The sequence below is a fragment of the Numenius arquata genome, chromosome 12, assembly GCF_964106895.1.
Source record: "Numenius arquata chromosome 12, bNumArq3.hap1.1, whole genome shotgun sequence".
NCBI classification, from domain to species: Eukaryota; Metazoa; Chordata; class Aves; order Charadriiformes; family Scolopacidae; genus Numenius; species Numenius arquata.
The window spans coordinates 25,197,555-25,222,950 of NC_133587.1; the positions used below are offsets into that span (position 1 = coordinate 25,197,555).

General features: G+C 46.8%; 2 protein-coding genes across 3 annotated transcripts in view; one reads left to right on the forward strand and one right to left on the reverse strand.

Annotated features, from left to right (window-relative positions):
- Positions 1–4,089: 4,089 nt before the first annotated feature.
- SKIDA1 (SKI/DACH domain containing 1) lies at positions 4,090–6,612 on the reverse strand. The gene has a single exon (XM_074157531.1). It carries the CDS (start codon positions 6,610–6,612, stop codon positions 4,090–4,092), a length of 2,523 nt encoding a protein of 840 aa, XP_074013632.1.
- Positions 6,613–23,815: 17,203 nt separating this feature from the next.
- MLLT10 (MLLT10 histone lysine methyltransferase DOT1L cofactor) overlaps positions 23,816–25,396 on the forward strand; it is a 137,297-nt gene continuing 135,716 nt past the window's right edge. For both annotated transcript variants that reach the window (XM_074156954.1, XM_074156955.1), the window contains exons 1-2: positions 23,816–24,074; positions 24,683–24,851. In XM_074156954.1, the coding sequence (XP_074013055.1) occupies positions 24,036–24,074; positions 24,683–24,851 (208 nt within the window). In that variant the 5' untranslated portion in view covers positions 23,816–24,035. The remainder of the gene's footprint in view (positions 24,075–24,682; positions 24,852–25,396) is intronic.

Consider the following 25,396-nt stretch of genomic DNA (forward strand, 5'->3'; position numbering starts at 1 on the left):
AAGTAGATCCCAAGATGAGCCGTTACATATTCTCTCCAGCAATCCTCTTAACCATAAAAACCACAATTAACAACGTTATCCATGTTTCATGTTCTCTTAACATACTGCGTATGTAGGATATTTTCCTGCAGATTACCGCCGTGTGTCGAAAATGCCACTTTTTTACCCCTCTGTCTCAACCACTCGCACGTGTGAACAGAGACAAACAAAAACATGATAGCATTGCTCTCGTTTCTGCAGAAACTTTAATTTATTGGCAACTAAATCTGTTAGAGGAAAAAGGATCAGAGACCATTAAAAAAAAAAATCACCGAGTGAATTGATTGAACAGCAAACTTCATACAACAGCTACCACTATTTTGCATTATTGCTAGTAGTGGCATTTTAAATAAACAACTGGTAAAGAGATTACCCCACTGTAGTCAAGTATGTGTAGGTTATAGAACAGTCACTTCTGAAAGTAAATTGTCATAAACGGCAAGTTACATCTTTTAAGGCAATACACCTCGTTGCTGAAGGCATTACACGCGTTCCCTTTTTAATGCTCTAGAGAATTAAGCATAGTCCAAAACTTTCTTTTGTATTCCATCTGGCAGCAGCAATCTTCCCAATAAATTTACCGGTGAACTCTGCTTGTGGCAAATACCTATGGAGAACAGTCCGTAAACTACGCGTGCTTCCCTCAATTGCTTTTTCCTCTAGAAAATTCTGTTGATTTTTGTGTACACCAGGAATTGGAAAATGGTGGCGATTCATTACTAATGCATTTTAAGTTTTAGCTCCTGTAAACATTGCAACAAAATGGTAACCTGGCTCACTAGAAAAAACCTTTATTTTTCCTCGTTATTAGAACTTACCTTTATGGGAGAAAATTGGTTATTTATATATAACTCAATTACATGAGTTTATATTGTTAAGGCTGAAATTATAATGAACTCTGCTCGCAACAATAATTACAATGCCTTCAGAAGCAGTTACCAAACTACCAGAATTGGAAAGAATACCTTTTTTTTCCCTCTTTTTCTTTTTTTTTTTTTTTTTTTCCCCCAGCGAGTTATTGTACCTGGCTAATTTCTCCAACGGTAGTAAAAACACGAATGTCCTTGTTAGTGGCTTTGCACTAAACTGAGGTGTACACGTGTGAAAATTATTTGGCTGTTTAACTTTCTTGCCTTTTGATGTCGCCTGCACGGAGGGGAGCCCAGAGGAGGGGGCTGCCGAGGATGCCCAGGGGGTGCCGGGCCCGGGGCTCTCCCTGCCCCGTTCCCGCTCCCGGGCCTGGAGCTCCCGGGCCGCTGGCAGGGCTGGGCGCCATATTTCACGTCCTCAGCTCTGCAGAGCCTATTTGGTATAAATTTATGCTATTCCTTCCCCTTCCCCCTTCACCCCAGGATTATTTCGGGAACCTGAAAAGGCACCTCTGTAATTTACAATTCCTGGCCAAATCGGCATATCTCTAATTGGAAGTAAACAGGGTCAGGGGACAGAGTTACTTTGAAAGTGATACGTTGTTTAATTGACAAGATGAAATTTTAGGTTTCAAGTTTGTATATTGCACCTTTGTAGCTTTTGGATTTGGCTCTTTTTTTTTTTATTTTTTCCTTTTTTTTTTTTTTTTTTTTGATCAAGGGGAAGACCTTTGTCAAGCAGACACGGCTTTCTAACAGAGCGGGGGGCTTTCCTGAGCAGTACATTTTGTACGTATTTACAGTTCTCTGGCAATAAGGCTGTAATCTGTGCAGCTCTAAAACACACGCATGTAAACATTCATCTCAGAACAACTTCAGTAAGCAGATTTTTCGTGACCATCGTAATTTCAGCAGAGCGGTTAAGTATGCAATGCACCTTTTGGAATTGGCTGTTTAAAGTGATCTCTGTGTGTGTGTGTGTGTGTGTGTGTGTGTGTGCATGCGGGGGGGGTGGGGGGGAGGGTAACTCCACTGAAAGGCAATTGTTTACTCTTTCTAAATATATTTGGCTGCAGGTATTCTGAGACCAGGCCTTTTACAATGAGAGGAAAACTACTACGGTGTGGATATAGTAAACAGACCAGAAATCGGTTAGTGACTGCTTGGAATATTTAGAGACAGGAGGGGTTGGGAGAGGGCATCACAAAAGGCAGGAATTAAAAAAAAATAATAATTGAAACCCAGGCAGTGGATTGCCATCAGAAATGTTGACTTTGAGTCACACAGTAAACACTACATTGTTGCTTTGTTTTCCTTTTTTGATTTACGATAAATTATTCTCCCGGGATTGATCGATGAGTGGAATCCTTAAAATTTAATTTGGGAATGATCTAGTATAAATAAAATGCTAATCCAAAGAAAGAAACCAGCAATTATTCATCCTAAACTCTGCTGATTCAGCAACTCAATTATAACTGCCTTTCTCAAGCTGCAAACTTTTCAGGCTGTTTCCAGAGTTGCTTTACCCGTCCTCCCCCCGCCAGAGAGACCTTCCCCCGTCCTCAGCTCTGGCTCTGCCTCCACCTCGGCCTCCGGCCTTTCTCTTTTTTTTTTTCCTTCCCTTTCTTTTCGAGGGGTTGGGGGGGGGGGGGGGAGGAGGAGGAGGAGGAGGGAGGGAAACAGTTAACCTCTTGAAGCGTATTTCCTCCAAATAAAAACAGTGAACTTACAAACGGAGAGGAAACCACGGATAACTCTGCAATAATTCAAAGTGTATGGAATCAGGATTTTTTTTTTTTAAACAGTGTTTTTAATTGAAAATAAAGCTAAAGCATGCTTTTCAACAGTGCAAATTTCCATAATTTTGATTTACTGCTTCCATCATCACAATATATTATACCAGCATGTCTTACCGAGGGCTAGACTCTAGAAGTCTGCCTGTTCGACTATTTCGATATTAAGTGCAAATATAGATAATTGCCTCTGATTGTCACGTGCAGTAGAAATGTTTCTGCTACATAGAGAGGATGGCATGGAAAAAAAAAAATCCAAAAAAAAACCCGAACAAAACCAACCACGACAACAAATTTCAAGAGATGAGGATAGAACCGGGAAGTGTAACACGGTTGAAACGCCTGAGTTTTGGTGCCAAAAAAGCTATGAATAACACGGTCTTCTCGTTTTGTGTATTCTTGCCACTTACGGCCTCTCGTTTCACTTTCTGTGTTGTATTTACTGCTTTGCTATTTCCTCCAGCCAGCGTGAGGGGCTGGACCATAAATTGTGCTGCTAGCCGGGCAAATATTTTAGTTGCTTTGCAAGTTTGTAAGGGGCATGTTCAGACCACAACTTAAGTATGACATTAGTGGGTAACAGTAACCTTATTTAAGACCTCTGGGTGAAACAAAAAGGCTTCCCAATTGCAAAGAGTGGCTGTAACAAGTAAAAAGACACCCTTTTACCAAAAATAGAATTCCACATTTATTTACTGGTTTCAGATGAGGCAGCTTTTCCCAGCGCTGGGGTCTCAGGTGGACCCCAGCCCTTCCAAACCAGAGAAAAAAGGGAGTAAGTGCAACTGCTCTTCGAAAAAGACACCCCTGCACCCGAAAACAAAGCTCCCGAAAAGTAGGCTGCTGCCACATTGAATTATAGTGAACCCTTACTGTGCAACCATGTAACTTAACAAACTTTAACTGAATTAACAGTTAGACCTCCATTTTCGAAATCTAGTGCATAAATTTAATGGCTCATTCTAATATTTATTATTCAACCTTTTGACATTTATTTGCAGCAGTTGAATTGAGGTACTGGTGCATTATTAGCATTTAAACAGTAAAGTGTTCCAGCTCTACCATAATAACTGAGTTTAACTTGAGTCTTTAGCCTGAAGTACTCTGTGGAATGTAACAAAAAAAAAAAAAAAAAAAAAAAACAACCAAAACCCAAATGCAACAGAACAAAAAAAAATAAAAAAAAATGCCCAAACCAAAACAAAAAACCCCCACTGTTGTAATGGTAAAGAAAATAGTAATCCGGTTTCTGTCTTCACAATGTGATAAAACAGGATTCCAAAAGTGTGTATAGCATTAATGGGCTTGTACAAACCATCCTGCAGAGTTTAAAAAAAAACGTAAGAAAGTTAAAGGTGGTTCAAGAAAATATTTTCCAAACTATTTTATTAATTAAATTTCCTGAATTTGTGGCTAGGTGGAAGAGGTATTGCAGAACCGCCCAGCTGCCATTTCCATACAGGATGGGCCTTGTGAGGTGGTTGGGAATCCTTAGTGGTGTTTAAGGAATAAGCTGGCAACAAATCCCCATCATTGCCAATAATTAGTGATGGTGGACAGGGAAAATTTGCCATGAAATTAAATGGCCTTTTCACTGCTGATGCTACATTGCTGGCTACCCTTTTGCGTCTATTGTTAACTGTAAAATCATCCAGTGTTCCTTCATGTGTCTCGATTTTACCTGTAGGACGTGGGCTTCGAGCTGATTTCAAATTTGGTTTGACTGGAGGAGTCTGCAGTACAGGTCGCTTTCCCAAAACCAGTGTCCTGTAATTTTTTCTCACCCTTGCTCCAAATTTATACTCCCCATCCTCAGGTTTTGGAGTACCTAAAGTGCATGAGAGGACCTGACTCTGAGTCAGCGGGTTTAAGGAAGTGGTTTCTTTCTCAGTGCATGCAGAATCTTCCTTGGCTGTTAATAAAGCGTCCTGGTTATTACTCTCAGTCACACCGTAAAACTCATCCTTAGTATCATTGCACTCACACTTTAGCTTATGTGTTGTAAGGTCGGGCTCATACTCCTCGTTCGCACTGCTGTCCTCTATTTTGATTTTAATGCTGTGCAGGAATGGCAATGCCTTATTGCCTGTATCAGTGCACTGGAGCTCAGCTGCTGCTGCTGCTGCTGCTGCTGCCCCTGGAGAAGCAGCATCCTCCTCAGGATCAGTTTGTAAAGAGGGCAAATCCGTGGCAAATTCAATACAATGAGGGATTTTGGAATCTTTCTCTGAATTTGCTGCCGCTGATGAAAAATCATTATTTAAGAACCTAGCAGCTATTGTATTGTTATCTGCACGGTGTGTAGTAGTTGCTTGAAGGCATTTCCTTGCCTCTCTGAGTATTCTTTGTTGTGGAAATGCATTGTTTGTCTTTGGGCTAGGTGAAGAGGCCCCCTTTGCAACACAGTTAATTGTTAGGTCAGTACTCTTGGCGTTATTGGAAAATTCAGAGTGTGGGAATGTGATCTCGGATACCCTATCATCTCTTATCTCCGCGAAGCAGCTCCCCAGGCCGCCGGAGCAGCGCAGTGCCGGGGCGGCGGGAGCCCAGCCGGGGCGGCCCCACTCCTCCGGCAGCTCCGGCTTGACTCCGCCGGGAACGCCGCGGAGGGCGGGCAGCCCGCCGGGCTCCGCCGGGGCCGGGGCCGGGGGCCGGGGGGCGGCGGCGGCCGCCAGATGGTACAAGAAGTTGGCGTGGACCACGCCGGGCGGGCTGCAGAAGCTGGTGCGCCTGAAGCGGATGCTCTGCACCGAGACCTGGCTGGAGACCGAGCTGGAGTCGGAGTCCGAGGTGCTGTCCTCCTCCTCCTCCTCCTCCTCTTCCTCCTCCTCTTCCTCCTCCTCCTCCTCCTCCTCCTCCGAGCTGCCCTCGCTGGAGTCCGAGGCGCCGCTGCCCTCCTCGTCCTCCTCCTCCTCCTCGTCCTCCTCCTCCGAGCTGCCCTCGCTGGAGCTGGAGAGGCTGGAGCCGCAGTCCGAGTCGTGGGCGGCGCGGCCGGAGCAGCAGCTGGACTCCGAGTCGCTGCTGCCGCTCTCGGGGAAGGCGGGCGGCGGCGGCCCGAAGCCGCGGGGCAGCGGCAGCGGCGGCCGCGGGGCGCCGCGGGGCCGGCAGGGCCTCGGCGCGGCCAGGGGCCGGCGGGCGCCGCCGGGGGGGCCCAGCGGGCCGGAGGCGGCGGCCGCGCCGTGGCGGCGGCGGCGGCGGCAGCGGGCAGGCAGGGGCGGGGGGCCGGCGGTCGGGAGCCGCGGCCGCGCCGCGGCGGCGAGGAGGGGGCGGGCGGCGGGCGGGCGGCGGGCGCGGAGGGGCGCGCAGCCGCCCGCCGCCGGCGCCGTTTCATAGTTTACGGGGGGTTTGCAAGGCGCCCGAGCGATTTCTGGGTAGCTGTGGCCAGTGTATTTACTAAAAATGTGAGGTAGATGAGAGGCCGGTAGCAAGGCTGCGTCCCCCGGCCGCAAAGCTTTCCTCCGGATGGGCAGCAGGGGCCGGGGAGAGTCATTCAAACCCAGCCAAAGTTTGTTCTCCTTCCAGAAGCCGGAGAAGGGGTCGGCGGGTGCCAGCTCCTGCCGGAGGTCGGTGGGTGACAGCGCCCGGCTTATTTTCCTCCGTTTCGTCTTAAGGACCCGTTCGGTTTTGCAGGATGTGTAAAGGGCTTCCACGTCCTCTCTGGAGATCAGGGTGCATTTGGCGGCGTGGAAAGCGATGGAGTTGATGGCTTTGAGTTTCCTCAACTCCTCCAGGTCGCAGTGATGCTTTTTTACTTTTAAATGATCCATTCGCTTGTGCACGGTAGTTCGCGGGATGTTTTTGAGCAGGTCTGTAAAAACCTGGGAGAGTGCAAACATTTGCTTTCCTTTAATGATGAGGTAGCCGAGCCTCACGCCATCCACCTCTTCAAAACCCGACTTCAGGTCTCCCATTTCGTGAATTAAATTATTCCCAGCATTTGCAGAGAGAGAGAGAGATATGGGAAAAAAAAAAAAAAAGGAAAAAAAAAAAAAAAGAAAAAGCCACACACACACAATCCTCAGCCAGATGCTGTATTTGTCTCAAGGCATCCTGCTAATAAAATATAACAAAGGCTGTTATTCCTGGTGAATGAAGTGCCAAACTTTAGACAAAATTTAAAAAATAAATTAAAAAAATACCGTGAGGCTACAATCAATATATAATCTTAAAAATCAGGTTTGCCAAAGTGTTTCTCTAAGTTGCTGCTGAAGATCAGTACCTGTTCCCTTTCATTCCCTGCTTTTCCATTGGAAACTATGATAATGGAATGTGAAGGGAGGAAGAGAAAAGAAATGCAGCTGCTATTCCCGCCGCTGCTTTAGCTACAAATAAAATGACAGAGTGAAGTGAGCTCGTCCGGAGACACCTTCATCAATTAATTCCCCTAAAGCCAACGCTGATTGGACACTCCTGACAGGTGATGCAATAAAAATTGATATTCCACCCCTTCCCCCAAAAAATCTCCCACTAATTAGCATACCCTTATACTGCCACCTCCCCTCCCAAAGTAAATAATACAGTTAGTATATAAATCTTTCTATTAAACAATCCGAGCTCAAACACACTCAGACCTCTCAGACTTCCTCGTCGCTAGCTTCCGAGGAAGGATTTGCGTGCTTTTTTCCCTATCTTTTCTTATATTTTTAGCCTGTTTCGGACAAACGTTGCTCTTTCGTGCATGCCGCGAATTTAAAGGACATAAGTCTGATCGTAGCGATGGAAAATCCCTCGGTAACGTAGCCGCTTTAAACTAGCGTTTTATTCTGCATTGTGTGGAAAATGAAGCTCAGCGAAAACGGGCAGAACAGCCTGGTATTTCCCTTTCTGAGGCTCCAAAGTTAAACGCTCGGTTGTTAACGAGAGGGAATACTTACATTTTCGAGTTTCTCTTGATTTTCCTCTTCTGCTTAATTAGCTTTTTACAGCCGGGGACTAAGGTTATTTTGCTGCCTGAATATCACGGGTTCCCGCACCGTGATACTGTAACACTTTTAACTGAAATTCTGCTCGTAATATTGCGGGGGGGGGGGGGGGGGGGGGAGGACGTGGGCTCACGTCAGACCCATAACAAAGCATAGATAAGCCAGAAATGTATACACTTTTCACAATTAACCGTGCTGGATCACGAGCTGGAATGTCCTATAGTCCCGGAGCCCACGTCAGGATTCCTGCGTGCTGATTGCTTCCAGCAGAGAAAGGAGAATGTAAAATATCCAAGGTGCTTCCAAGAGGCTTTACGTAATAACAAAAAAAGTGCTGGCACACACAATCTACGATATTGCAAGGGGCGAGGATGCTTCTGGCTCGCAGTTTGCATATTCCGCTCGGAGCAGCCCTTTTTGATGTTCCATTTATAGCAGCCCCTTAAAATCAATTCGAAGAAGCAGCATGCAGGTTTAACCTCTTCTCAGGGACGTTAAAGGATTGGAGCGTGAGGAAGAAGGATTTCGCAAATGTTGCGATAGCTGCATGCCTCTCCCTTTGCACGTTAAAGTGATGCTGCTTGCGGTTTGCACGTTAGGCGCTGCGAAAAAAAAAATCCCCAATCTCTGCCGTGCACCCAGTGTTCAGCTGGATACAAACACGAGCACTTTTATGTATCGCTGCACATCCAGAATTAGACATATCCGCGAGATTAATGAGACATCTCATATTTCTGGGACTTGGCAAAAAAAAAAAAAATCGACGGAGGACCAAAAAACAAACAAAAAAAATATATAAAAAAAATCTTCAATCCCAAACGTCAATATCCACTCCGCGTGTTGGCAATATGGTGCGTGGAGTTCGTGTTACCCCGTCAGGTACAGCTAAAATAAAGCGCATAATCGCTCTGTAAAAAACGCAGCTTTGCACGCCAAGGCGAAATGCAGCAGGCGAGCCCCCAATTTCGCAGGAATTCTAGAGAGAAGTGGGAATTTGGAGAAGTGCATCCGGGAATGGAGGAAGTCTATTCAAGGGAGCCTCTAACTCAGAGGGCTGAGATTTGAAAAGTCAGCCCTGGACTACTGTTGCTCTCAGCGCAGATGTAATCGCCGCTGTTCAACTTAATCCATGTGTGTGCGAACCGCGATGCCTAGTTCTTCCCTTTGAAACCCAGGGATAGTATTCCCATCCGAGCAAGCAGAGCTACAGCAAATTACATTTTGTCCCTCGAATTAGGAAAAAGGAGGAAAAGAAAAAAAAAAAAAAAAAAAAAAGGATCATTGAGTGGATCTCGTGATATTTCAGCCTTTAAACGTAACCGGGCGGCAGCAGTGAACAATGCCTCGGCACCAGCTCTCAGACCAGCCGCCGAGTTCGCCTTCCCTCGCCTCGCATCTGGATTCCCCCCGCCTCGCCTTTCTCCCTCCCGCCCGTGCGAGGGGCAGCCTGGTGGAGGCTGAGGCTGAAAGACAAAGTTTCGAGAGAAAACAGCTGCTGGCGCTAAAAAGAAATCATCGCCGTCTTTCTAGAGCTAGAGACAATAAGGTCGTTTAAAAATTCCTCCTGATGTACTTATATGCTGCCAACACCCCCACCCCCTCCCCACTGCTCTCCTCCCCCTGCTTTAAGGTTAAGGCTATGGAGTCAACAGTAAAGGAACAGTAAACTCCGAGGAAGCTGCTGGGAAGACGCTCCCAAAAACCTGCCATGGGCTGAAAAGTCCTTTATTCGCCGGGCAGTTGAGCTGGGTTGGCTTCCCGTGTAAATCCACGCGTGCGTTCGCACGCAGGGAGCCAGGGGCACCCGCAGCCACGCTCTGCCGGGGACAGCCTGGCAGTGGGAATTGGGCAGCTATTTAAAAAAAAGCAACAGAAAAACAAACAAAAAAACCCAAACCAAACACGTTATTTCTGGTGGTTGAGTTCCGCCGCTACCAAAGGTTTTCAAAGTCGTGGCGGCTTCTTCGGCAAAACCTCGGGTTTCTCCCCAAAGGTGCGGCCGTGAGCGCGGGGTCGAGGCAGAGTCAAACGTCGCCGGGGAGAAAGCCACCAGAAGTCCTGGGAAACGTCAGACGCCCAAACCTACACATCCCCACCCTCTACTAACACACACTTTCGGTCGCACATCTTTCTCCGCACCTCACGCGGAGACCTCCGGTTCTCTATTTCTCCATCGTTTGTTTGGGGCTTTTTGGTATTTATTTGTGGTTTGGGGTTTTTTTGTTTGTTTGTTTGTTTGTTTGGGGGTTTTTTTGGGGGGTGGTGGTGGTGTGCGTGTGCTTTCCCTTTGCCATCAGCACACGGTGTGTATCCGGGGTCGTCTTCAAGCAGGCTGGGGGCTGGGGGGGCGATGAGGGGGGTGTAGATCCTGATAAAGAGCCGGCGGAGGCCCCTTGCACACGCACACGCACATTAAAGGCAGGGGACTTGAAAATGGATTTGCACGCACACAGGGGATTGCGATCAATAGCCACCAACATTTATGGCTTAGATTGCTGGCCAAAAGAATGAAAAATGCAAAATTAAAGGTGTCTGGTATCAATTACGTGAAAAGTTATGCAATAATTTACTTACTGGGAGCCGGGGTGTGTGCCTGCATGTTGGTGTGTCCGGGTGTGTGTCGTGCATGTGTGTGCAGCCCCAGATGTACACATAGCTATCTCTCTCCAAAGCAAGGGAGTTTCTTTGTTAATTTTGTGGACTGTGTCACCCTCGCTGGTGATCAAAGATGAACATGATTAAAGGGATGGGTGTTTGTCTCGCATTTCTTACGATAAGGACGCCCGGAGATGCCCGCTTTTGCCAAATACATATACATGGCAACTACGGAGAGTTGTGTGTGTAGGCGCACACACACACACACACACACACACACAGACTATCAATCAAACGTGCTCCTTTTCACGTTGAGTAGCGTGCAATCTGCAATCTACACTCCATAGGCAGTAGGGTTTCAGTCTTGAAGCTGCCTGGCCGAAGGATAAACCTCATTAGAAAAGAAAGAGCAAAATAATATTCATAATACCTGGCTGTAGACCTATTCCCATTTATTGGAAATAATATACTTTCATTTTTGTAAACTTGTGTTAAAATATATACGCTCGCGGGGAAGTGCTGAACCTCGTCGTTCCAGAAAGAAAATGTGTGTAACATTTAAAATACTCCTTTTACGTGATGTTTTGATTTATTTTCATAGCATGATTACGTTTAAATACCAGCGCAATTCAGCCTGACCTCTTCCTTCTGCAATGAAGTAATGCACACACCATTTACAGGCTTTTAAACGTTGCGTTGGGAAATGCAACAGCGATGTCCACCAGCGGTTGTACCAACGGGGAGAATTCTTCTGAAAATCTTCGGGAAAACCTAAGAGGTCATGTGCATTTTCACACCAGGATTGCCACATTATTAGAGTAGTGTTATTATTATTTATTATTATTTGTTAAGTGCTGGACCATGTCTTCAGGTATTGACAAGCATTAAATAAACGTTTTGCTTTCACGACGCTGGGAAGAAATATATATTTCAAATGAGAACTTGTTTTCTAACCCTATAGCCTGCTTTTAGATACCACTGGGCATATTTTGCTCAAGGAGGACACAGAAAGCAGCTAGAGGCTATCACAAAGAGTCCACTAACGTAAATATAATAGGGTCAAAGAACAGTATAATAGGATCCTTCTGCTATTTTAAAGTCAGCCAAATGTGACTGTTGTACCTAAAATTTGCCGTAAATTCTAGTATAACAACAAATCACAATGTAGGACGAAATCTTCTAAATGTGTAGGACAAAGAAATTCCAACCATCAGTCTGAAAAAAAAACAACCCTCCTAATCTGGCTAACACTCTTATGCCTGGGAGTTCCAGGGTTGGGTTGGTTCCGTTTTTTTGGTAGTTTTTTTTTTGGGGGGGTGGGTTTTTTTGGGTTTTGTTTTTGGGGTTTTTTTTGTTGTTGTTGGTTTTTTTTTTTTTTTTTTTGTAAACAAAGCAGCAGTGCAGAGTTTTGCTAAGTGCTTTTTAAGTTGTTGTTTTTTTTACCATGGGGGCTGGGGTGTCACTTGCGCACTAGAATTTTGTGCAATTTATAATCACCACGGGCTAAAGCTATTTCTTGAGTTAGGTACTCCTGGTAGTTTAAAAATACTTTTTAGCAGGAGTTTCTGGACACATACTACATGCCATGTTGTTTACTGACCCATAATCAAAATGCAGTGACCTTCTACCCTTTTTTTGCCCCTTGACCCATGCTGAATTCAATGCAGCCTTTATAAATTTGCAAATCCTTGGACGTAAAGGGGATTTGGTGAGGCTTTGTTCTGAAAGGATCCTAAAAGTTTGCATTTTTAATTAGACAAAGGTAAAGCAACAAACATTGGGAAATAAGATCCCCTCCTGCACATAGGTGATTGCTCTTAATTTCTACACTGGGGAACTGCATCTTAAAAAACACACCCTGCAAACTGAAAAGCAGTTGCAAACGTAAGAGATCAGGAGGTTATGAATTGCACCAAATTAGCAATGTGGTACAAATCACTTTCATGACGTAAGGGATGGTAAGGCCACAATCTTCTGGCGCTCCTCATCTCCAAGGACCGTGTGGATCCTGGTGACCCGGGGAGAGTCAGCGATTTGATCTGGAGCTACAGGCGCATTCCCTTATCTCCTTCGCTATCACTAAGTTTAAAAGGACACCGTAATTATGATGGTGATAAAACAATGCCCGCTTATGTGTGCTGAATAAATAAAGAATGTTTACAGCCCCAGAATGTTTCAATTCCAATTAAATGCTATCAAAGAAAAGTCCCCGTCCCCCCCTTCCTCCCTTCCTCCCTCCCTCCCTCTCCCCCCACGACTCCCTATTTACCTTGTTGGTTGTAACATGGCCCTATGAAATAAGCCGGCCTTCCAGTTTGCTGTTAAGGCCACATCGGGAGGAGGAGGAGGAGGAGGGTGAGACAACAGGCATTCCCGGTCCCACAATTACTTGGGTCGCCTGCATCCTCTTTTTTTTTTTTTTTTAAATTATTTTTATTGAATATATATAATTTTTTTATTTCTTTCTTTTTTTTTATTTTTAAATTGCCAAAGGGGTGTGTGTGGGGAAAAGGCGCTTAAGGACCCCGACTCCAACCACCGGCTGGGGGGAGTTGGGCTGAATTAATCCGGCGCCTTTGGGCGCTGGAGGAGGGAGCTGTGGCCCCCGTCCCCCCCCCCCCGGCGAGCAGGGTCTCCCCACCGCTCCTCTCCCCTCTGCGGCGGGGAGCCCTGGAAACCGGAGCCTGAAAACGCATCCCGCTCGCTAAGACACGAGGATCATTTCAAATATTCATTGTATCAGCAAATCTCATCATAATCAGATTAAAGCAAGGTTTGGGGGGAAATTGCCTCCCAATGTGGCTGGGTGCGAGACACCGAGGGGACTACAAAGGGAGCAGAAAACGGGTTCCTCTCCCCTGCCTTGATCGCACGGGGGGGGTAGAGGGGGGGATGAAAAGCAGTAATTTTGGCGAGAAAGGGACACTTTAGAAAGCTGTGATTCTCCATTCCACCCCGGGTAGCATGTTCCTCTCGGAAGTTGTTTCCCATTAAACTTTACGCTTAATATTTCTGTATGATGCTCTTATTTATTTGTTTGTTTTAAACTCCAGACAGCAGCGATTCCTGCACACTGGGGTAGATTTTCTCCAGGCCAGTTTGCTTGCAGCTTATCTCAGCTGAGGGAACAGCTTTTCTACATTCAGGCTTTAAAATGTGTATTTCATTGAGTTGTCTGGGGTGAAATGTTTATATCCGGGCTGTGGGAGTGAGTGAGGAACGGAGTGCGTTTTCAGGTCTGCTAGATAGACGCGGGCCCTTTCCTTTTTGAAAGTTTAGACCTCCAATACCCTCAATTCTACTGGCAGAATTAGGATGGACTTGGAGGGTCCTAAACGTGACCATTCACTAAGGCGGGGGGCTACAGCTTGCAACAACGTGCTCGGCAACTTAATCTTACGCTTAAAAGAGCAGAGAGCGAAAAAGAATGGAATACAAACTCTCCCGACGTTTGTAGTCGCTTCCAAGGTGGACCGTGCATTTTACAGCTGATGGGAACGTGTGTGTTTTGGAGCAAAAAGGAGAGAAGGTAAGCGTTTGTCCTTGTCTCCGCCACTTCGGGTAGAAACAATGAAAGAACAAAGGAAACCACTTCTCCCTGTGAACATTTCACGTTTTCCTCCCCCGTTTGAGTCTCGTTGCGGAGGGCTGGCGAAGGAGGGGGGGGGGGGGGGGAAGACGACGACGACTCACTTAAACTTTACCTTTAGAGGCTGTGCGGCGGCGGGGGTGCAAGGGACGGCGAGAAAGTTGCGGAGCAATTTAAATAACACCCCCTCCTTCCCCCCCCCCCCCCCGCGTCCCGTTCACCGCCGGAGCCCGCCGCAGCAGAGAGTCGCCGGTTCCATGGCTCTGAACTCACCGCAGAGTCCCCGCCAGGGCGAGCCGCGGCCGGCGGGAGCGGCAGCGGGGCCGGGGCCGTCCCCGGGCCGGGACCTCGGCGTGCGGGGAGCGGCGGCGGGCAGGACGGATCTCCCTGGTAACCGGCGAGGCGGCGAGGGAGGAAGCGGAGGTTAGGAGGCGGCGGAGGGAAGGGGGGGAGAGGAGGGGGGGGGGGAATAATAAATTTCTGCAATTATCTGCAAATCAAATAAATTGCATCAAAGAGCGGGGGGAGGTGGGGGGTGTATGTGTGTGCAAACAAACACCGCCAGCGCGCGACCTGGCCGCGGACCGTTACAAAGGGCGGCGGGCAGGGCAGGGCAGGGCAGGGGCAGGCCGGGCCCCCTGTCCCGTCCCCCGGCCCCGCCGCCCGCCGGGGACGCACAGCCCTGGTGTTTACAGCCGGGGCGGGCGGCAGCCCCAGCTCGCTGTGAGGGAAGAAGGGCCGGGCCGGGCCGTGTGGTGCCGGCAGCCGCTGCCGGGGCCCGCCCGCTGAGGCGCCGCCCGCCATTGGCGCGGGGGCTCTCGGCCGCTGACCTTTCACCCCGCGCCCCCCCCCCCCGCCGCTTCCTTTGCCGCCCGACCACTTTCCTACCCACAATTCCCCGCGCCGGCCGCGCGCGAACCTTTCCCCCCACCGCCACCCCCACCCCGCCATCCCGGGAAAACCAGGCGGCGGCGTCGCCTCACGGCGGGGGGGGGGGGGGGGCGGCCGCGTTTGGACGGGGTGTGAAGCGGCCGGAGCTGCGGGGGAATCCCCTCAGGGACCGTCAGCTTGGGGGGACACACACACCCCCACACACCGAGATGGGCCGGGCAGGCGTGAGAGCGGCGGGGAGGAGGGGAGGGGAAGGTTTGGGCGGTCGGGGGGGGGGGCGTGAGGCCCCCCCCCTGCCCGGCAGTGGGGGCAGGCAGGGCGGGGGAGTGGGGGGGTGGGGGGCGTTTGCCTGTTGAATATTGCTGGGAGACGCTAATCTCGTGCTTTAAAGCGCCTCGTCAGTGGCTCTGAGGAAATGAAACGTGACGTTAATCAAATCGCGCGAATGTAAACATTTATAAGTTAAATCCTAATATTATGCAATTATTTAAATCGAGCCGTGGTTTTTCCTCGGTGTCTTCTTGTACCTCCCGCTCCTTTCCTCACGTGCTTTTGAGTTTCCCGCTGGATCCCGGCGTCCCTGTTCCCGCTGGGTCCTCGTGTCCGGGACCGCGCCGTCCTGCCGGAGTTCGGCCGGGGAGCGGGGGACACACACCAGGGTGGGCAGCGCCGTTGCTGACAGAGGGCTCGCTCCCCAGACCAGCCCATCCAGATCCAAAAAGCAGCACGCTTTGCAGGGATTTGAGGATGAAACCCTCAAACGGCGCCCGGCGTCGGAACCGGTTGGGGTTTCTTTCCCCACCTTGTTCCCTCCACCCCCCGTGGGTGCCTGAAGGGGGTGATCCCGGGTGGAAACTTGAAGCGTGGGTGACGGAAAGGCGCAGAGGCGCCTTCGCAGCCTCGGCGGTGTTTGTTTTTTTTTTTTTTTTTTTAGGCGAGGGAGGGGACACGTGGAAAAGCCACTCATGGCGAGTAGGGGGACGAGGGAGCCCGGCGGGGCTGGCGGCGGGTCGGAGGAGCCTGGGCGGATGGGGGAGAGGGAGCGGGGCAGGAAGTCTCGTCCGGGCAGCTGCGGGCCAGCCCGAGAGGGCTGCAGGTAGCCCGCCAGGGCGGGCGGGCGGGCGGCTGGCTCGCCACGAGGGCGACTTTCGGGAAAGGCAACGGTGGCGAGAGACGCTGCGAAGCGGAGGAGCCTCTCCCCAAGCCTTCCTCCTCCCTCCCGGTCCTCCCCGTTCCCCTCTCCCGGCGGGGGGGAAAAAAAAAAAGGGGATTTGGGGGTTAGGGAGGAGAACAATGCTTTTGTGCGCAGCACCGTCCCCTGAAGGGAAGGAGCGAGCACTGCAGCCCCGCGGGTCGGAGCGCCTCTGTAGTGCTGCCTCCTCTCCTGCGGGTAGTGCTCATGGCCCGCGAGGGGACGGACGGACCGATGGACGGGCGGGAGGTCGGGGGCAGCCGGCGGAGGGGTGAGGGGCTGCCATAGGCCGGCCTTACCCTCACCGCCGACCCCGGGATAGGCTCGGGAGCGGGGCTGGCGACGGGCCAGCCGGGGCAGACCCCTTCGCCCCTCCGGCAAAGGCTTTGGCGCCGGGGGCGGGAGAGTTTTGGGGGTGAGCGGCTGAGAGAGAGAGAGTAAATCCGTGGGTGCCCTCGGCAGCGCGGCGCGGAACGGGCAGGCTTGCCCGGGGGATTTCAAGGGTGAGCGAGGGTCTCACGGCAGCGGGGCGGGCTCCGGGCAGGCTGCCGTAGGGAACATGGAGGGGGCCGTGCCGACCGGGGTGGGAGCCCTCCCGTGCTCGCCGGCCGCAGGGAGCGGGGCCGGGCGGCGGCGGCGGCGGGGCCGGTGGAAGCTCGGCCGGGGCTCCCGCTCCTCCCGGCGTCCCCCATTGTTCCCCGGCCGCCTCTTTCGCGCCGCTTTCCGCCGGCGGAGCGAGGGAAGGAGGGAAGGAGGGAAGAGCTCCCGCCGGGGGGGAGGGAGGGGGGTGCTCCGGCAAGAAAAAAAGGGGTACATAAGTAGAGAGGAGACTTTAGAAGTGCCATCCATCCACTGAGGGAGCTGCTGTGAGGCTGTAGCTCACGTGTTACTTGAAAGGTAAAAACCAAACCAAAACAAAAAAACCCAACAAAAAAAAAACCCAACCCAACAAACCCCACCGCAGTGGATTTGTACATAAAGTAACGTCTGTTTGTGGGTGGATTTTAGAACAAGGCTTCTTAAAGAAATCGGGAGAAACTGCTCCGAACCACTGGATTTGGAATAATAAATGTAGCCAAAGAGAATTTTTGAAGGAACTCGTCTTAATGGTCTGTTTATAAAAATGAAGATTAATCTTATCCTGTTTTTCATATAAGCACCGTGTTGTCTGGATTTATTCCCTCCCCCAAGCGATTGTTGTGTGTTGGTTTGAGATTTTTAAAGATTTGTTTTGTAGGAAAAGTGTTTGTGTCTCTTCCCTCCCCCTCCTTCTCCCCTCCCCCCCTCCCCCGCAAATAATTATAAATTAAATTGGTTTGGTATGCTATTTTAGACCTGAACTTTCTCATGTATTTACTTAGAGAAGAATTGACTAACTTGATGTTCAAGAAAATTTCCAACAAGTGCCCTTGATCTTATAAGGCAAAAAAATATGTCTTTGCACGTTGTTTCTGGAAGATTAAATCAAAACGGGCAGGGGCTCATATTTGTGATGAGGAAAGAATTTCTAGAGAACTAGTTATTTTAAGAAAATCCTTTCTAGGAGAACTGTGATTATTTTTAGCAAGTTATCTGCGAGTGCGTGAGAATTTATTTTAAAAGATTAGAAATGATGTCTAGATTATTTTTTTATGTTATTAAATATATCGCCAAGAAATTAATGTTTTGCACAGATCGTGAGCAGCAAGTAAAAGAAGTTAAAGGATGATGTTTATAGATATCACCTAGCTGAAAATAATTGTGAAGTGACTTTACTCCCCACACGCACACTTGGGAAGTTGCATGCTTGCGGTCATTGTTTAAGATAATACAGTTTGGGACTTCTCTTTCACTCTTTGTAAACTTGCAGGCTTTTGTGGGACTCCTCCAAATAAAAGCTCAATTCAGTTTAGATGGTAAAAAGCATCCATGCTATTCGAAAGCTGAAGATGCAAGTAATATTTAATAGGAAAACACCACCCTGGTAATATCTAAAGGCATTAACTTTAAGATCGAGGAAAGAAAGATTTTTTTGTTTTGTTTTGTTTTACTTCTACTTGAATATTCCGGAGATGCATTTACTCTTGATTGCTGCTTGGCAATTTTTAAAAGGTAACTACAAATTTAGAACGCGTCATTCAAAAGGACATTTAATGCTCTTGTATTTACTAAAACAATATATTTTATTGAAAGGGAAGATTAAAAAAAAATGGTCAGGGAGAGACCGTTTGTGGCCATTCTTCATTGCTCTTTATTTTGTATTTGTGCGGAATGTGTTGATGTTTTTAATATATTAAGTTTATTATTTTTTTTTTTCACAAAGGAACATTGTTGTTACTTTTAATTGGGAAGTACCACGATATAAAAATTACCCACATTCCCGACTCTGCAGCACCATAGTAAGATTGACAAAAAGTGATCTGAGGCTTGCGCGCTTAATTCGCCAGGAATGTTAAGCTTCCCAGATACACCCTATGTGGTCAAGTTAGACTTGTGCTCTTAAGGCAGTTTTTAGTGTTCAAAATCATACCTAGAAGAAATCTATCTATGTATATATATATGGAATTGAAATTAGATGGTAACTAGCAGTGGGAACGGAGCTCACTGATCGAAAGACTTTTTTTTTTTTTTTTTATTGCATTTGGCAACCTCTTTCTTTCAGAGACACAATACAATTAATTAACATATTCTGGGGCGTGTTTTTTGAGATTGGGAAGTGGTGGCCCCTTGTTGAGAAGAAAACACTTTAAATAAAAAAGTAACATTGTTTTGTCCAAATGGTACTGGGAAAAGCAGAGTAGTATTGCTTATAGAGCCCTCGGATGCGGTTGATTTACTCCAATTTGCTTTAGCATATAACAAACCAGCTTTTCCTTTCCCACGCCTATGTGAGATGTATGTGTTTTGTTTATACAAATCTATCTAAAATAGGTCTGTATTTAAGATATTTGATGGGAAATTCAGCATGTCGTTTCTCGTATTAAATATGTAGTACAGATACCATTCCTAAATCGAAATCAAATAAATGTGACCTGTGACACAACACAGTATCACACCGCTGATGGCAACACAGAAAACGTGAAAAAGGGCTATTAATTTATATGGAATGTTAATTTAGCAAATCCTACATAGAGATGTGCCCATAGAAGAAAAGTAATCTGAGGCTTGGTTTTGGAGTGATGCTATGTAAATGTATTTAATAAAAAATCCAATGAGTTAATACATACCCCATAAAAATCCAAACTTTGAAATGAAGTATTCTTCTTTAAAGAATAGCCCTGTGCTACGTTTAAGTTGCATATAATCTAAATTCCAGAGTTTACTAACCCAGCTTTTCAGGGCTTAATACAGCATTAATGTCCAATATGTTTTGCTAGAAGTTTATTTCAGGTTCTTTTGTATTATACTGTAATTATCATTACTTTGACTTGACTCACATAAAAATGTGGTTAACATTTAAATGCCTTTTTAATGTAGAGAATTATAAATTAACTGTCACATTTAAATCTTTACCTTCTATCACTTAGGGAATGTTAAATCTTTAAAAGGAAATAATCGCTGCGCTTAAAAGCATCCTGTGCTCGGAATCCTTTATTTAGAAATTTGGTTTGGGATTGTTCATTCAAAGAAAATCCCTTGTTTCATGTTTACAGTAAATCTCAGTCTGAAATTAACATTTAAATGCCAAAAGAAATGTAACAGAAGCAGTACTTGAAAACCACCGATTTTATCCATTGCTGGTAGTTAAGTGGAATTTACCAAAGTCTCCAAAAGGTGATAATTCAATTAAAAGCAAGAAATTTAATATAATAGTTGGTGGAATTATTTCCCCCTTTCTTTGCAGTCTAAAGAATTACAAAATTTGTAATTACGTTTGCACAAAAGAAAATAGCGCAATATATGAAGAGGCATGGTGTCCAGGAGGTGTACTGACGTGACCTTTGATGCTGATACCCGAACTGGCGTAACATGTAAATATACAGCATGCAAACTCCCCACCAAGAGGTGACTACACGTTAAACGCTGAAACTTTTAAATTATTCAGTGCATTGCATTTGGATATGGGTTAAGTCCAGATTTTAGCAGTATATTAAAGAACAGGAGGAAAAAGAAAACTTCACTCTTTCCTCGGTATAATTTAAGAGTAAGAATGTAAAGATACGTTACCATTTTTAAATATGGGTTCTGTAGATGTACTATATCCTTCATAATTGAACATGGGTAGAAATAATTTGTTGGATCTAAGGCAGACTGCCATTTAAAAAACACAGCGTTCAAAGGTCAACACGCAAGCGTCGCATTTTATTTTGTGTAAAGTGACCGTTTTGCGGCCGCCTTCCCAGAAATGAAGCGAATACCCACGATTAGAATGTATTTCAGTGAAGACTGTTAATGATTTAAACCCACATAAACAAAAGGCAGACAAGCATCAATGTATTTTAAATGGATAATTAGGAGATGTATTATTCTGCCTATTGAGTATCACTAAGTTATTGCAATGTTCCTGTTTTCAGTTGCATCTGTTTAGCTGCAGCATGTGTCCTTTTGCACATAGGTAAAGATCAAAGCTTTCTCAGCAAAGACCCAATCTGAAAATGGAGTAAAAATTGCTGCAAGAAATTTGCTTTCTGGAAAGAAGTGAGTTACCCCACTCTACAGCTCCAAGTCCCAATATCAATTAATGTTTTCTACTATAGTATGCATTTTATATAAAGTCTATGTTTTTCCTGTTATTCCTGGAAGACTCTTCTGATGATTATATCCAACTGGTAATGCAGTTTTGTAAATGAAAGACTTTTTCTTGTTCAATGCTTTGTTTTATTCACTAAACTTACAATATGATTTTGCACATTTTAGAGAAAAAAAAAAAAAGTGAAATTTAAACCAAGTATTCCAAAATCTTAGCGTCGTTGTTGGAACTGATTAATTGGTGGTAAAAATTTAAGGTGAATACCTCTTTATTTTTGTTAACGAAGGTAAAGTGGTATGCACTAATGTATGTTAACATTTTCTTGAGGAATTCCTTAAACTTCTAAAACAATTTGCATTTGGAGAGTGTAATTTTCTTTTACTTGTGCATTCAGTCTATTTGAAAAAGTATCTAAAATCCAAAAAAATATGAAAACATATGATGTCCCTGTATGTTTCTTATAATCTAACTTGTTTAGCTTCTAGGCTTTGCAGCTTCCTTTTAAGAGAATTGGATTTTCTCCTTGCATTTATATTAACAATGAAATTATTCATTCTTACTCCCTGGATTATATGGCTCTCTAATTATTTTAATCTCTTATATATCACTATAAGAAGGACAGGCTTTTTTTTTTTTTTAAAAGAAAATTGGCCTTCTGTGTCATGTCAGTGCTTATTAAATACTACAATCATAAGAACATATATGCTACAAGATTTTATGTTCCGATTCCATAGCTGTTATAGGCTTAGTGTTTGCAGTATTTATTTAGTCGTAATGCATTTCTTTTCCTATTTTGCATTTCAAAGTTCTTCTCTAAATTATTGTTTTACAGAACTATCAAAAGGTTATCTAAATTTTTCCACCAAATATTACACAATACTGTAAGGTGGTAGTCATGGAGTTTCTTTCAGTCCAGGTACATTCTTTCTATAGAAAGAATTAAACAGAAATCCATAAAAACCACAATAAACGTTTCATTAAATAATTGAATGTATTAGGCTTGACTGAATTTTGACCAAAGCAAAATTTCAGGCTGTTCAGTACTGACCTGGTGTGTTACATGGTGTGAGATTAAAATATTTTTATTTGAAAACTATACAGTAGGTTTTCCACAAATATATTCTTGTTGCCGTGGTGCGGCTTTAATCAAGTTGTTGCAAAGTGATTAATATTTTTTTGGTGATGCTTCTTTAAAAATTGAGCCTTTAAAATAGCTAACATTTAAAAAAAAAAAAAAGACCCGGGAATTGTACTAGTTGCTTTTCAAAGAAGAAATTTCAGGAAGACCTTCTCAATGAATTAAAAAAAAAAAAAACTGCAAGAAAAATTTACAATTGTTTGTTACAATACAAGTACTACTAAATGTATACATCCATCCAACAAATTAAAATATATTTAATATATTTCCATTTTAAAAGGATATTTATTTTAATTTACCTGTCAGGGAAATAAAGGACAGATTTGCTGCTGTACCATGATTTTTTTTTTTTTTTTTGGTCAGGGTTAACAGAATCATTGAGAATGCTTTTTAAATTAGATGTCATTTTCTTGACAAGAATGAAGAAGGACTGGGACACTGTATCTATCAGCTTCAAATAATTTGTGTTTTTTTAAAAGACCAGGATATATTAATTGCTTTGTTTCCTTACAAAGTAATTGCTTGCACCTGCAAATTTCAGGGTATTTTTACAAGCTTTAAAAGTAATAAAAAATAGTGTTGCAAGTATGTTTTATAATGTAAATAGTTTTATGTTCAAATTTGTATTCTTCACTGTTGACATAGGACATCTGGGTGTGGGGTGAGGTTTTTTTTGAGAGCAATCTCTGAATGATTTTATACAAACTGAAACATACTACATTCCAGTCCCCCACCCCCATTTTTCTACATGTGCCTTAAAAATTTCTAAACTCTTAAGGATACTGGAACATGCATTTGTAGAGAAAAGTTTAGAATGTGTCTCAAATGCCTGTGTTAATCATGTGTTTGGCTGGGCTCTTCATCTAGGAAGTGACCTTCATCATTCCTTTTTCACGTGCCCTCTATTCTTCCTTTTATCTAAATAATTTTACTTAAAACTTTCAAGGAGAGAAAAGAGCTTGACCTAAGATACCCTGCATAAAACTGCAGACTCGGATGTCTCTAGGGGGTAGAGAGTTGGGCACATCGCACTTCTCCCTTCCATGTAGCAGTTTGTCATTCTCCCATCATCTACACAAGTGCAGATGTTTTACTAGTTAACAACGTTAAAATATAACCTGCATATATATATAGGTCTAGATAGCAACGTGTCCAGGAATGTACATAATTCAGTAGTGATTTGTACACATACCATATCAACTAAGCTGCACTTGCAAAATCTTCATGAAAAATATAGTCTGTGCACAAATTCTGCTTCTCTGCCTTTTAGCATGATAATGAAGATAAATCAGTGATACCTTCCTTGCCCAACACTAAATAAATAAGCAAACGCTGGCCCTGGGGCAAGTGAGGGAGCAGAATTTTGCAAGGCTGCATGTAATTTCTCTGTGCTCCTAACAATCGTCGCAATTAGTTCCCACTGCTTACTACTGTAAGCAGGCATACCTGCTTACAATGGAGAATTGAATAGCCTGAGATTTTCCTCTCTGCTGACCACCTCGGCTCTCTCTCCTCCCAGGTTTTCTTGTGGTGTCCCCCCCCCCCCCCCCCCCGCCGCCTTTAATTAAAAGAGACAACAGAATTGTTTTACCAACCACTCTCCCCCCCCCGCCCCCAGTCGCCCAACTTCTATAGAAAGGCATATCCACCTCTAAGTAAAAGTAGAGAACAGCTGTGTTGAAGAACGTGTTTGTTTTTTTTGTCTCTGTCGCCTTCCCCGGTTTCTCTCTCTCTATTTGTCATATCTTCTGTTCAGCGTCACTTTCGCTGCTGGGGCGGCAGCAGCCCCGCAAGCGCTGCATCCGCACGGCGAGGTTTTGGGGGGAGAAGAGCAAGCGGGATTAATAATGCATTAGTTTCACAGCCCCATCTAAGGGAAAAATAAACAAAATAGTAAAAAGTTGTGGCGAGGGCAGGGAAGTGGCGTAATCGCCAGAATGCATTAGTCCTGCAGGCACACAGAGGGGATATAAACGGGATAATAAAAGTTGGGAGCGGGAATGCATTAGTCCTGCAGTCACATCAGGGGGAAAATAAACAAGATAGTAAAAATGATTTCTGCGGGGCGGGAGGGGAGGGCGGGAATGGGGCGCGTCCTCCGGCCTTCCTGAAGGGGGCATGAGCGGTGACATCGCGGGTGGGAGCGGGGCGCATGTCTGCCGCCTCCCCCACCCCCCCCTCACACCCAGGGGAGGGGGGCAGCAATAAGCCCGGCTAACGCTCGCCCGGGCTAGGGAAGGCAGGCGGTTCCGCACGGGCTGTCCCGCAAGGCGCGCGCGCCCAGCGGCCCGGCCGTTGGGGTTAGGCCGGCCGGGGGAGGTGGGGAAGGGCGAGCGCCATGACTCGCCCGGGGGACGGAGAGTGGCAGCAAGCCGAGGTGGGTGCCGGGGCGCCGGGCGGGCCGAGCCAGGCCGGGCTTGGGCCATCAGGTGCCGGTAGCGGCGGCGCTTCCGGGCGGGCGGGCCTGGCGGGGCGCCGCTCGCCTCGCGCACGCTCTCTGGTGCGCGGCGGTTGGAGCCGTTGCGGGAGGGGGGGGGGCGGGGGGGGAAGAAAGCGGGGGGGGGGGGGGCGCGCGCGCTCTCAACGGCGGCTCACGTTCCCTTGGGCGGCTCGTGAACCATCGCGAGGAGGCCCAGGCCGAGGCCTATCCCCCCCGCCGGCGGCGCGCACTGCGCCTGCGCGCTGGCCCCGCTCCCTCGCCTGTCTGCCTGCCCTGCCGTGGGGTGTCCTCCTCAGCGCGCCGCCGCTGGGCCGCCCCTGCCTGCCTGCCTCCCTCCATCCCTGACTGTTATCAGCCTGGCCGGTTGGTCGGGCCGGGGCGAGAAAAGGCGCTCAGCCAGCGGTCATGGGCCCTAAATCATCGCCGTGGCGGCGGTGGCGGCGGCGGCGGCTGAGTGACTGAGGGGAGACACCGCCGGGGGAGGGGGCAGGCAGGGGATTGAAGCGTGTGTGTGTGTTGTTGACGACGGTGTTTTTAACCCTTAGATGGTCTCTAGCGAGCCGTTGCTGCTGCCTGTGTCACTGGAGGGCGAGTTCTCCAATAGCATGAAGGAGATGATCGGTGGCTGCTGCGTGTGCTCCGACGAGAGGGGCTGGGCCGAGAACCCGCTTGTCTACTGCGACGGGCACGGCTGCAATGTCGCAGTGCATCAAGGTGAGTAGGCAGGTGAGTGCCAGCTCACCGGCTCTGGCCTCCAGCCTTGCCACTTCCTTCTTGATGCTCCCTGTCCTCTTCCCTTAGGCCTACTTCCCTCCCCCCGCCCCCACCTTGACCGTTTTTCTCCCCTTCTTCTTTCCCTCCCCCCTTCCAGCTCCTTCTTGTCACCCGTGAAGCCTATTTCTCTCTTTCTATGGCCACGTGCTTTCTGGTCTGACCTGTCCTGTCATCTTCTGTCCTTCTAGTCTGTCTGTCTTTTCCATCATGTGAGACTTCCTGTATTATGACTTCCTATATTATGGCTACGAGAAAGGAAGAACCCCCCCTTCCATTTTTTTTTTCCTTCCTCCTCTTGCTGTGTCTGTGCTTTCCAGTCTGCCTTTGCACCCTGTTAATAACTTCAGCTGCAGCAGTTCAAAGACTACCTAAAACTCCTTTTTCTTCGCGGAGCTTCTTACTAATCTCTCTTCTGGCAATTGTTGCTGTATCTCTGTCTTCCTATACTCAGTCCCTGTTGTTCCTGCCTTTCCCAAGTTAGAAAA